This window comes from Artemia sp. Qi Xiang Cuo, chromosome 18 (assembly GCF_049724085.1).
Source record: "Artemia sp. Qi Xiang Cuo chromosome 18, ASM4972408v1, whole genome shotgun sequence".
Taxonomy (NCBI): Eukaryota; Metazoa; Arthropoda; class Branchiopoda; order Anostraca; family Artemiidae; genus Artemia; species Artemia sp. Qi Xiang Cuo.
Genome location: NC_142811.1, coordinates 17,362,638 through 17,376,400, shown reverse-complemented (window position 1 = coordinate 17,376,400; position 13,763 = coordinate 17,362,638). Strand labels below are relative to the sequence as shown.

Here is a 13,763-nt window from a genome sequence, read left to right as displayed (position 1 = left end):
GACGCTTGAGTCAAGCGTTCACGGTGATTTATAGAAAGTTTGGATGACTCAATCGGTTCCTAGACGGTCAATGATGCTTTAATCAATTGATTGACGGAAGCTTTTGATCAAAATGATTGGCCGTTTAGGGTGTCCTATAATAAATATATTCAACTCTTAAATTCTTTACAGCCGAAAAATTTCTTTTCGGTTTTTAAGGATTTCTATTTAAAAAAAAACTATAGGTGCAATGAACCATTGATTAAAAAGGGTCTTAGTTACGATCTTATTTCAAATACTCTAAGTTCATACGCTAATGTAAATAGTTATTTAAAATTATATCTGCTACTTCCTATGAATAACCCGAATAATCCATTCTTTCTTGTACAAAAAAATAAAAAAATAAAAAAATAAATAAAAAAAGAAATAAAGATAATAACATTGTCCCAGGTGCAAGTTTTTGGCATCTTGACAATGACAGACAGGCGACAGGATTGAGGATTGTCATGATCACGAATGAGCTGCGTCTTGAATATCAATTATCTTCCGAGCCCTTTTATCCTTTTGAGAATCAGAAATAGCTACTTACATTTTGGCAATAAGCAGACACCAATATACATCCAAGACAAACATTCCAGCTTTTTCTGAAAGAAATTATATTTTTTTTTTCGAATTTCTGAGCATTCCTTATCCGAATTATTCAAAAACTGCCCCCCCCCCCCACAGAAATCCTAGTAACTAAATTAATTCAACTAATAAATTGTAGCAACTTCTTTTGAACGCACGAGGTAAAATCGATTTTTCTTAGAATTTAAATTTTATAGAATTTGAATTATAGTTTATTCGATAGAATTTAAAATAGAATTTAGACAAAATTAAATTAAACCTCAAATTTTCTAATTGTCTCTTATAATACAATTACAGAAAAGAGAGACCAAATATTTGAAAGAGCAGGAAGAACACTTTTCATTTAAATTTAAGTACTTTGACTGAGTTAGTAAAAGGGAAAATTCTGACAGAAATCAAAATCCATCTTACCGATCTCAGACCTTCTGGATCTTTTTCAAATTGGGCGAGCGAAGCTTCCTTTCCTCCGAATTTGGCGGTTAAAAAATCAAATGCCTTATCTGTTGGCACGAACACTGTGAAAGGACCTAAGAAGGAAAAAGTTGATTAAAACGTACCTTTCTTTGTAATAAATAATATTTCTATCTCGTTAGCTCCTGAATTATATTAACATTAAAAGAGTCTAAATTCAGACGTGTCCGAAACTAAAATTATAATTCTATTAGGATACCAAGGACATCAAAATGAGAACGTCTTTGGCCCCTTGCTTCACCTTAGGCTTATTCATTCCTGAAAACTAGGATTTTCTTTTAGTTGTTACACGAATATTTAGGTTACAAGCTTTGCGCTAAGTTTTCGTGAGCAGTGTTGCCATCCTCAATCGTGAAATAAATCAAAAATAAGCGGAAAATAACTCCGTGAATTTGACGATGCTTTTTGCTTGTAAAAATTCAAACATAAAAAGTCTCTTTAATTCTCTCACAGGTTATTTCCTAGCCTGTTTACGCGTGTAATCTGGGTGAATATCCTAAAGGTACGCTTTTATCTTTTGGTAAATACTTTTAAGACTAGATTTTATGACTCATCTTAGAATTTGTGCTATTCATCTGATTCAATATTTGTATTTTACATAATAAAAACTAAGTAATAAAAGTGATATTGTCAAAATCAGAAGAAAATGAGGATTCTAGCAAAATGTGAATGAAGTTTGCTACAATAAACTGATAAATATAAGAAAATAGGATAAATCGTCTTTCTTGGATGTTCTTGTAGGTAAGTGAATTTACTAATAATTTGAAATGTTTTAATTTTGAATGATTTTAATAATAAACTCACAAAGATATATAGCCTACGTTTCTTTTCAATTCCTATATGATAACAAAATGCTAGCTGGGGCGGCTCTAGAGCAAAATCTGGGGGGGGCAACGTGACAAGGGTGCCAATGAGAAAAATATTGGGGGGGGGGAGGGGGGCAATGTGACAAATGTGCCAATAATTGACCAAATTGACAAATCTATTCTAAAAAAAGAAAAACAGGGAAAGAGGGCACCATAAAAAATCTTGGGGGGAGGGGGCAGGGCCACCGGCCCCTCTGGATTCGCCAGTGGATGTTAGGGTTGTATTCTTATATAATTTTACTCGTTCAACTACTACTTTTTTTTACCCAGTTTACTGCCAATTAATGGCAGTGTTCTTCTGCCACAATAATCAGAAAAGTTACACTTTCTAGAGTTCCATGATGATAAATTTTTTTTCGCTCATTTTCCAATGATTTTTTAAAAACCGGCGACCGCTAAGTACTAAAATTGTATGACGGCATCACAGTTTATATAATTATCCAGTATGATCAGACCCTATCTCACCCATTATAAAAACCCGGACCGGGGTGCGAGTGCTCCAGAGAACGTAGAAACATAGGCGGCATCAGATCTTTTCACGGGTAGACAAGTCAGACGCGAAACAATCGGAAACAAGTGGAAACCCGCTATTACGAATAATGCACTTAGTAACCATTTCTCATTGATAGACGCAAACACACTGATCCATAACTGCGCGAAGAAGTGGGAGGAGCTTTTTGTTCGCACCGAGAACGAAGACCAGAAATGATCTGCGATAAGCTTACTGGATAATTATATAAACTGTGGACGGCATATGTAGGTATTTTCATTAAAAACTGAGTTCCCAAGTTTACCTGTTTTTTAAAAGGAAAATAAGACTTTCAGTAATGAGTCCAGGGCCAAAAACATATTCTGGGAAGATATTGGCAAGCTACTATCTTAATCCTCTTCTCCTTTCTAAATCTTAGAAATTTGTCTACTTGACAGGTCTACACGCATTGGAATTTAGACCATATGATCACGTTTAATAGAGCATAACAATGATGCATATTCAAAATGTTATTACAATTAATTTCCATCAATTACAATAAGCTCTGTTCGATACGGGGCAAATTAAATCAATACATGCAGACCACTTCCGCTCAAATTACAATTATTATTTAGTTTTAAGTTTTGTAAGAAATAAAATCAGTATAAGTAATTATATAAATTTTCAGAGGACAATAAACACAAATATAAACTTTGTATTTATTGGATAAATCAGACAATAAAAGTGGTCGCCAATGTTTTGATATCTTGAGCATAACCATTATAATGACTATTTTATGTAGCTGTTTTTTATTTAATTTTAATGTCAATTTTTTTTTTATTTGCCTTTGTTATTATTTCCTTGTGAAACCAATTGATTATGTAGTTGCAGCTGAACACATGGTTTAATAGATTAATTCATTATGCATACAATTTTTTTTTTTTCTGATGGAGTAGCAACTTTTAGCGATATGAAACCTGATAAGACTTAAAAATATTTAAAAGATGAAAACTCTTACCTTGTTTTTCCAGTACGCCGTCCAATTCGGCAAGAATGACCAAATCAATCAAAGAATTCAGGCCAAGCTTCTCGACAACATAAGGAATGGTGCCAAAAGCCCACTGCGAATCATTTGCTGGTGTTGTTGGAATTTCTTGTGGAGTAAATACTGGTGGTTGCTGACCTGGAATACCTTGAGCTGAGAGTAAAGCCTGCTGTTGAGCCAACTGACCTTGAGAAATTCCGGCAGGTGCAGCAAACTGAGCATTGTTAAATCCAGTAGGGACATTAGCGATTTGGGGCTGATAGCCTTGCTGTACAGCAAATTGTTGATTAGGTTGAACCGACTGAGCAGCAACGGGGCGTGTGGCTGATTGTTGAGGTGTTATTTGAGGACCTCGATAAATCGGCTGCGTAAATTGTGCGTGAGCTTGCGGTAAAGAATGCTGCTGTTGAAATTGTGGCTGAACTTGGGGCAAGGGAGGCTGTTGGGGTATTTGAGGCTGAACTTGTGACAAAGGAGGCTGTTGGGGTATTTGAGGCTGAACCTGTGACAAGGGAGGCTGTTGGGGTATTTGAGGCTGAGCTTGTGGTAAAGAAAGTTGTTGGTAAGCTTGATGAACTGGAAGCTGGTTTTGATACACTTGTGGGTTTACAGGAGCTTGAGCTATCGGTTGAGCAGAAGGAGCCTGATACACTGGCTGTTGAGGACGTGGAACATATGCCGGGGCAGAAGGTTGATTATACGTTGGAGTTGACTTAATTGGAGCCTGTTGATGATGAACTGCTGGACTTTGGTAAGCTTGAGCATTCTGACCATAAGACTGTTGTGGTGCTTGGGAAACCTGCTTTTTTGGATATAAAATGTTAAAAGGCACAGAGTTAGCATTAGTATAAGGTTTTTGTTGTTTTATATATTTATGAGCATGCTGACCAAAAGAAGGATGAGGAGTGACTGGGCCAGCTTGCAGTTTCGGTACAGATAAAGGCTGTGTTTTAGTATAAGACAGTGGTGAATTTTGGACTGAAACTAGCTTTGTCTTGACGACCTTTGGTAAATCTTTATTCACTACTATATTAGGAATATTAGTGACGGGTTCAAGCTTTTGGTTCCCAATTGGCAAAATGGCATGTTGTCTGGGAGGCGGTGCTGTCGGGTAGTCAGTCTTGAGTATAGAAGGAGTTATAATTGTACTATAGTCGGTAGTTGGAGGGTAGGCAACGTATTTGGGGTTTTGATGTGAGTTAGGCTTGTTAGTACCAGCAGGATCTTTATTTTTGGGATAGTTTACTAATTCAGGCTTTGAAGACGTATCCACAAGATTGTCATGTGTCGCAATTTCTGTTAAGCTTGGAGGTGCATTTGTAGTGTACTGGATTCCATATGTAGGTTTTAATTGCTCCATTTGTTTCAATTTGTTGCCTGTATTTACTATGGGTATCGTAGTTTCAACAGCCTTATTCGTTGGGTCTTCGTAGCTAGAAATTGGCTGGTATAGGTTATTTTTCGGGGGAATATAAGCTAAAGGCGTGGTAGAAATTACAGCTTTTGTATAGCCTATGGTCGATGTGTCAGTTGAGGGATAGACCAGGGAGGTAGGTACAGGGGGCTCAGTTTCAAGAAGCAATTTCTGAGGTTGATATCTGTTGTAGACTAAATCTGTATCGGCCGAATTTTGACTTAATTGGTTCTCATTTCCTGCACTGACCCCCTGAGCTAAACTTTTTTGGGGGACTGGATATGTATAACCTTGAGGTTTGTCACTAAAATAATTTACGGAATTTTGCTGGTATTCTTCTTTGTTTTGATTGAAGCTGAAATCATCTCGAATATTTTTTTCCGTTGTATACAGATTTTTACCAGAATTGGGATTGAATAGCTGATACCCAGGCTCTTGAGGACTTCTAAATCTTTCGTCAGGCTTGAAGAAATTCGTGTCTGGGATTTCAAAAGGCCTTTGCAGGCCATCAAAGAATCCCTGATCCTCATACTTGACAGGTTGTTGTTCCCCTGAGGGAACCTTTTCAAAATCACGAGGGCTTTCAAATCCATGGTATCTGAAATCCTCGGTTTCTCCCTCCTGCACCTCTGTATTCTGATTTTTGTACCCATAACCAGGTCTTTTAGAGGCAGATAATCTATTCTCGTGGAGAACTTCTTTATAGGTTTTTCGATCTTTGCTTGCATAAACTTTTGGTTGTTCAGTTGTTCTAGTATTACTTTTCAATACTTCAAAGGGTTTAGGGGAATAAAATCTCGGAGTGGGTGGAAACCTGGGACTGACGGTTGTCGTATCATGCAAGCGATGTTGTTGTTCTGCCTTTCCATTATTTTCAGAGTAATATTCTCCCTCCTCAGTATTGGTTTGGTGGTAATTCTGTAATGTTTCTTGGCTGGGCTTTAAACCTTCAGGATTATCAATTACATCTTCAGCGTGGAAAGAAGTCTGACCATCAGAAGCAGCAGTTTCACTTACTGTGTTTATATTTTCATGATTTATGCTGTTATGACCCGCAACCGCTGATAGTCCATGTGAGTGTTCACCTTTTACTTTGTGAGGATGCCTAAAGTCATGTCCTTCTATGGATTGGTTCTCGTCTCCAAGATGACTGCTCTGCTGTGGAAGTATATTTTGATGTTTCCTGGGGATTGTGCGCTGACCGTAAGGTACTTGGGTATCTTCTATTTGGTATATCGGAGCCTTTGCCTGAACATCAGTGATAATGCTAGTGGCCGTCTGGCCGTCGTGGCTGTCTTGGCCGTCTGGATTGTTAAAATATTCTGGAATGCGATATTCCCCTTCCCCTTGAAACTTGTTTGCATATCCTATAGATTTAGATTGAGGAAGAACAGGCTCTTTGGGATTAAATCTTGAGTGATCATCGTGATAGCGAGGATCTTCTAACTGATTGGGAATTGTGTTTGGAGGAGGTTCAGTCTCTTGTTCAGCTGTAAAAGGTCGATTGTCAAAGTTTCTTGTCCAGTTGCCATTAGGGTAGAATAGTGCACCCTGTTAGAATAATTAGTCGTGTTAGAAACAAACTACAGGTTAATAATAAAAGCAATAAGGTAGGCAACCAAAGGTAACACAACCAAAACCCGGTTATCAAAATTCTTTATTTAAAGTCTAGTGATGCCACAGTGGCAATAAAAACAGCTGGGATGCCTTTTGAGGGATCCCATCTGAGACTAAAATAAATAAAAAGAAACAGCAGACAAAAAATTAAAAACTTCCTTGGAAGTATTTCTTATATCTTTCGCTCATCCCTATTGAATAAACATTTTCACTATCCTTTCATAAAAAATGCAATGAAAAAGACTCTCTTAGTAGTAGTGTGTTAGGCGAAGTGGTTATATTTTTGCACAAAGTTGAATGGTTTTTATTGAAGGCATATATTTTTGGATTAGGCTAGGTGTTTGAAATTACTTTTGAGTTTTTGGAATACATTTCCAACGGCCTTGGGTATGCAACAGACCACTGTGCCACAATCTTCTCACACTGAGACCGCTTTTGACATATTGGTCAAAAGAACCGTCAAAAAAATGAAAAAAAAAACTTGTGGACAAAATTCCTAGGCCCACTTGGAGAAATCTTATTTAAGAAACTTGAGGTTCAAAACTGTGCACGACCCTTGCTCGATTAAATTTCAATTTTTTTTCATATTTTCTGTACTGCTTGAAAGTTAAGATTCAGATATTTAGCCTAAGACCAGTTTAATTCTCTTTAAAAAATCAAAGGAAAAGCCGCAACATTTATTCTGAAAATTAGTTTTAGAATTTAATTCAAAAATTGAGGCACAAATCATGTTTTACTTGCTTCGCACTTTCCTTATTTTTTTTTTTTTGGTAGTTACTAATTTATGAATGAAAAAAAAAAATCTTGAATAGCCAGGAGTTCACTTTCTGCATGGCCCTTGGTTTTAGAGAAATATAGAGTTCAGTACTAAATCTAACCAAGTCCAAAACCAACAACTATAGGGAGTTTGAGCTAGCAAAATTTAGCAAATACAGCTAAAAATAATTTTCCTCGATCCAAATTTTTATGTTCATTTAAGGAATCTTATTTTAGCCGAAGTTAAAATCCCAAGTTGTAAATGTATTGAAAAAGTTGCAAACTATGTCTTTTAAGACAATAGCAGACATGGTTCACTTTTACACTGAACACTCCATATATATATATATATATATATATATATATATATATATATATATATATATATATATATATATAGAATCCAGATATCCACCACCAAATAACTAAAGCTGATTCAAAAAGAAGCACGTATTACCAGGCATGTGTAAAAAGAGGTACTCAAATAAGCTGAAAAGAAAACTAATGAAAACTAAAAGAAAGAGAATAAAGAATCAGCAGAAGTAGTAAGCTTTAATAAGTGCTACTAACAAGTCTCTAATGTTTCTCATTAAACTACCCCCATCTTAGGGCTTGTTAGAACAAAAACTTTAAGCTGAATTCCCTATGTTTACGGCATTAATTGTTACCCATTTGAAGGTAAACTTGAAAATTTTAATGTAAATTGAAGAGTATTTACTCTCTTGAAAAAAAAAACTATAAAAACCTGCTTGTTTAAAACTGTTTTGCCAATTATTTTTAGTCAGCATAAGTAACCATCAACTTAAAGAGCATTTTATGAAAAAAGAAACAGTTTGGATAACAAATATTTATGATTCTAAACTAGACTACCCTCTAACTAGATTTCTGATAAGTATTGTGTATTGTCTATGAATTTTGATTTGCATTTTTCTTAATTAAGCTAATTTGTACGGCTATTTACCCTTATTAGGAATATGTTTTGTTTAAACCCCTTTTATACTAAAAGTTTTACTATATTAGTCTTTGAGTAGACGCAATCTTATGGTTCTGTCGACTAGTTGAGTCTCAACTCTAAGTGGAATCGCGACAATTTGGTCCACAGTTTTACGTGGATCTACTTTTAACTGGCTGGACAATCATGTTGGGGTTACACCCCCTCCCCCTTGAACATCCGTGACTCCTCTGATTATGGTTAGGAACAACAAAGCAAAGGCGGTGTTAGTTCTGCAACTACAAAAGCACTATTTCAAATAGCCATTTAAACCTGTGCTGAAAATCGTCAGTCTTGTAGTCTTCGCTTATGGTTTAGGACTCGCCGTCAAGTTATGTTGCTGAAAGGAACGACTTTCTAAAAGTAATAAAATGTTACGTATGGGTGGAGGCATTAAATTAGTATTAAATGAGGGTCTATTAAATGAGGTATCAATGTGAACATAAATACCAATTTGATTGGTCATCAGAAAGAACTAGCGAGTTTATTTTGCCCTGACCAACCTATGTTTAAATTTACCCGGGTAGCAGAAAAAAATGGTACTTGTCTGTTAAACCGAACGCACTAAAGAATTATGTTGTGTAAGATCTAACAGAAAGCGGTTTCCCTTCCTGGATCGGTTAGGATTTGCTTATTTTGAGTGAGAAAACTACGATGTATGTAGGCCTATAATTTTTTTATTGAATATTTAATGTATAGAGGTGGTTAGGGGTTAGGTTAAGTCAACTATTTAATAAAATGCGTTCTGCGCGGCCTGCTTTCAACAATTCTTTGTCGTAGTTTCCATAATTTTGTTTCTTAAGTATTATATTATCATCATATATTTTGGTATATTTCATTAGGATTAACCTAACTTTACTAGTTAAGTGCGTTCCGATTAACAGATAAGTACCAAAAAATGCTTTAAGACATTTGGAAATAAAATTGTTTATTTTTTATCATTCTTTTTTTAGTCATCAATAAATATTATAATAAATAATTGCCCGTTCTGCTTATACAAATTTGTATGCAGATCTAACAACTATTCAGGATCTTCAAAACCTTAAATAATTCAAATTGATTACACTAAGCTTTAGTGTTTTAAACTTTCCATTGTTGACGTTAGACAAATTTAAAAATTGGAAATTACAACAGGAAGTCTGTTATTTCACGAGAAGGAATCTTTGCATTGGCATCACCAATTAAGATCAATTCAAAAGAATAATAATACCACAAGATAAATACTTCCATCATAAATTTCTTCAATGTCAAAATCACCCCCATCATTAGAAGAACAAGTAGATTTGACAAAGGAATAGGGGCACCAAGTAGGAAATTTTAGGGGGGAGGGTGGAATGTATTTTATAAATCTAAGAGGGGCAATTTAGTTCTTTTTCGCAATGAATATACAAAAACGGAATTATTCAAAGTTTGGGAGGTGCTTGCCGCCCTACCTCATTTCCCTGCCAACCCACCTCAGTAGCCAGCCCCTGTAAAAGAAGTCCTAAAAGGAATGAGAGAAATATTTGAATCTTGCGCTTTTTGAAACAGATGGAACAAAGTTTTATTTCTAAGCTAACCTTATTTAGTAGGTTATTTACTACAGCTGTATATTTTTGATAGCAACCAAAGATAGAGGATATCAAAGTCCAACACTCTGTTCAATGTACCTGATTGGAGAACAGATAGAGGTTGACACACGCGAGCAGGCAAGTACCCACCTAACAACTAACCAGAATGGTGGTAACAGGGAAGTATAACTAAATAACCGGTTTTACCTCGTTTAAGCAGTTTTACTAGTGCTACTTTTATAGGTGGATTCTTTCTTGGTGTAATGGAAGAAAAGTGTAAGGACCTCACTAAACTACATGCTGCCTGTAAGCAGGGGCACTTTCCCCCCCCCCCCTACGTTGAAAGCTGCACTACGTAAAGGGGCGATGGGGTAAAAATGCCAAGGAGGCGCACAAGTTTGGTTGCGGTACCCGAACATGAATTTTATATCGGCCCCTGTCTGTAAGCCAATATATACGCTGAATATCTTGAATTAATAGATGCAGCCAAATTATGTTCAAGTTTTGGAGTCCGAACATACAAACATGACGCAATAGAATATATTTTTACGTAGGCCTACATATTTATGCAAAGATGGATACAAAGATGTATAACATATTTATACAAAGATGGATTATTCATTTTGTGCATTAATTTATTATTTACTATGAAATGAAAAATATGAGCGAAATAACTTAAAAAGGTTGTTTAAGAAATCTCCCTGGCGGAACTTCAGCTTAGCTCAATTTATACACAAAAAAGACAACATTAATTTGAAAATAATTATAGAGATAATCCTTTCAAATACTAATTTAGAATTTTAATTATCCTCCATAATTATGAGTCTTCTTTAGGACAGCTGTAAATCCAAAGTAAATTTTAACTAAAATTAGGACTTAATAGCCTTTTTTCAACTTTTATAGCTATCATTATTCTCATGAGAAGCATTATTACACTCATTTCAAATTATTACTTTACATATACTAAACTTTTTAATAACCTTTTTGAGAAATTTATTTCAAAATTTGAGGAAAGAAACTTTTTGAGAAAAATGGTTTCGTAATAAAAGGATAATGACTGATTTTTAATAACCTGAATATTCAAAGTGCTGCTAGTAAATTACTATAGTCAATCAAGCTAATTCGCAAATTTTATTATAATTAACGGTTTATTTTCAAAAATAAACACAAATTATTTGTAGGCTGCAGAAGTAGTATTGTTGTTCTTAAAAGGTAACTCACAATTGTATATTTGTATACATATGTTACCCTGAATGTCCGAAGTTGGTGAACGTCCGAAAAACTTTTTTTCTCCTTGGATTTAGTCGGCGTTGCCAATCAGCTTTTTCAGTTCTATGCAAGGTCTGATGGTGACAGGTTAGGTTTTTAACCCATTTCTTGGATTTATAACCTAATTTAATCTCTAACTTTAACTTTTATCATAAAAGCTTGCATAAGACTGTAAAAGCTGTATTATATTACAATATAAAATGATATGAATAGATTTAATGTAATATCGAGTTTGGATTCGATGGAGGTGAGTAAAATGTGTCTGAGTGATAAAGTGATGTCGTTCTCTTTGGCGATGAAGCCTTCTCTTTAAAAATCCCATTCTTTGAAGTCACCTGATTGGCTCTTTGTATTCCCTCCAAACAAGCAATTCACCCCCTCCCCCTAAAAGAGCTTCTGGTACTTGTATGATACAGTGACCAGACTTTGCTCTTGATCTGTAATAAGAACTTGTTTTCTCAACATGTAATCATTAACAAGAAGTTTAAAACCCCTGAAAAGACAAAATTGATAGACTGCAAAAAAAGTTCTCCTTGTAAATGATTATACTAGAGTGGCCCTGTACAAAAGATAAATGAATTTCAATCTCGACCATGTGCTACTCAGGCATGACGTCTACACAAGCCACAGTAGACAAAGCTTAAACCATGATTTGCAGGTTCAATAAAAAGTGTGACTCTGCATATATTTACCGCACTAATGATTAAGCGTTTTGCAAAATCTTTAAATTTTATAATCAGCGGCATGTTTGCAGAAGAAGATGTGGAATCCGCGGAATCATTAAAAAGGGAAGGAAGTTAGAAACCCCCACTGCTCCTCGTGACAGTGGAATCACTGAGGCGGAATGCGGGCTTTTTACCTTTTCACTACCGTAGGATAATCCAAGACCCAAACACACTGCAGGGAACATTTGAACTTTCAAAATTAGTATTATTTGAAAGAGATGTTGCAGTTCTTTTTTGGTTTGTCAATCCCCCCTCCTCCTGAAAGAAATCCCAAAGATTGTTTTTAGTCAGCTTCTAATCATTTGGACCGTTAACAGTACAATATAGAAGTATGAATTGAAAAACAATGAAAATTTGATTAAAGCTTTTGCCGTACGATGCTCTTTAATTTGTCATCTCTTAAAATATACAAGTCTTGGATTATGCTCGATTTCCCCTCCCCTCATTACAAATCACACCGCTTTTCGACTGTCGGCAGCACTGACGGAATATGACTTGGTATTCACTAAACTGCTGATAAAAATTATTCCCCCGGTACAAGCCTAGAGAAGAACTTGTAGAGAAGGAAACATGTTCCAAGTTTCCTGTATGGATCAATTCATACTTCATAATGCGCAGAATAATTTTAGCAAACACATTTTGCATGCAGTCTCGCTGTATTTTTTTACCCCCAGCCCCCTAATGCGCAAATATATAGCCCAAATTATATACTTCGAACAAATTCTGCCATCCGTCACTTGTTTTTCCGTTTTTTTTTTCGTCACAGTTATTCAATTTACAGGTACGGGGGTTGAAACAAGAGGGCTTTGAGAATATACGGAAATATATAATTTGGGCTATATATTTGCACATTCGGTGGGGGGGGGTAAGGTATAGCGGGGATGAATGTAAAATGTGTTAGCTACAGTTATTCTGCATATTATGAAGTATGAATTATTTTTTTAACATGTTTCCTTCTCTACAGGTCCTTCTCTAGGCATATATCTATACTGCATACCTATAGCCCCTTCCCTTTGATGGTAAATTTTCCAATTAACTCAACTAAAGAGACAGTTAAGAAGACGTACCTATAGAATCAGAATATGTTTCAATCCCAATATAACATTCATTTGCGTCGAGAAAAACTTCACCCCCACTCCCCCTAATGTGTAAAAATATACCCTGAATTGTATATATATACAATAATGTTTTAATATTTTGAAAAATTTGTTAAATAAAATTGTAGGAAAGAGTGACTTATGGAAAATTCAGTGGGCATACACAACTCAGGATATATATAAATTAGGGGGTGAGGCTGTAAAGTTCATTTCCGACACAAATGAATGCAATTTTTGGATTCAAAATGAAATTCGGATTTTAAAGATATGTGTGTTTCTTAGCTATCTCATTAGTGACTAATCAGAAAAATTACCCCTTTGATGTATCAGCTTCTAAAACTGTAATTGCGCCTATTGACTCCTTGCTCTCTTTTACGGCAGTGGAGGGAGGAGGTTTGTATCCCCTCCTTAATTCGGTAATAATCATTAAAAGATGGATAAGGTTTGAGATCGAAACTCATTTTTTCGTAAAAATACCTGTTGATATTGTCTTTTATCCTTTTTTGATGAGCTAAGATTTTCTTCAGATGTAACCACTGTCAATGTAACTAACAGACACTGTAGGTACAGCTTCATAATTAGTTGTGTACTGGCCTGGTCAAACTGAACTCAACTAACTGACATAGGGAGACATAAAAGGTAGGCTATCTAGTGAAAGTCATTAACAGCAAGGTTGGGGTCACTTACGTCACGGTTGCGTCTACCCGCTTGATTGCAACTGCTGAAGCTTTAATTTTAGCGGAACTACAGAAGAACAACCGCTAATGGTCATAAGTGGATGAGAATGAATTCAAGCTTACGTGAAACGGAAAGAGGTTTTACTACAGCCATTCTTAATTTACGCTATTTCTCCAAAAATTTCTGAGCCATAACGAAATATTCGCTAC

General features: G+C 35.5%; 1 protein-coding gene across 2 annotated transcripts in view; it reads right to left on the bottom strand.

Annotated features, from left to right (window-relative positions):
• Positions 1-13,512, bottom strand: part of LOC148941263 (uncharacterized) — a 32,289-nt gene extending 18,777 nt beyond the window's left edge. The window contains exons 1-3 of one of the 2 annotated variants that reach the window (XM_089104605.1): positions 13,354-13,512; positions 3,431-4,259; positions 1,018-1,133 (exon numbers count right to left, since the gene is read on the bottom strand). In XM_089104605.1, the coding sequence (XP_088960731.1) occupies positions 1,018-1,133; positions 3,431-4,259; positions 13,354-13,452 (1,044 nt within the window). In that variant the 5' untranslated portion in view covers positions 13,453-13,512. The remainder of the gene's footprint in view (positions 1-1,017; positions 1,134-3,430; positions 4,260-13,353) is intronic. The other variant, XM_089104606.1, reaches the window with a different exon arrangement.
• Positions 13,513-13,763: the final 251 nt, after the last annotated feature.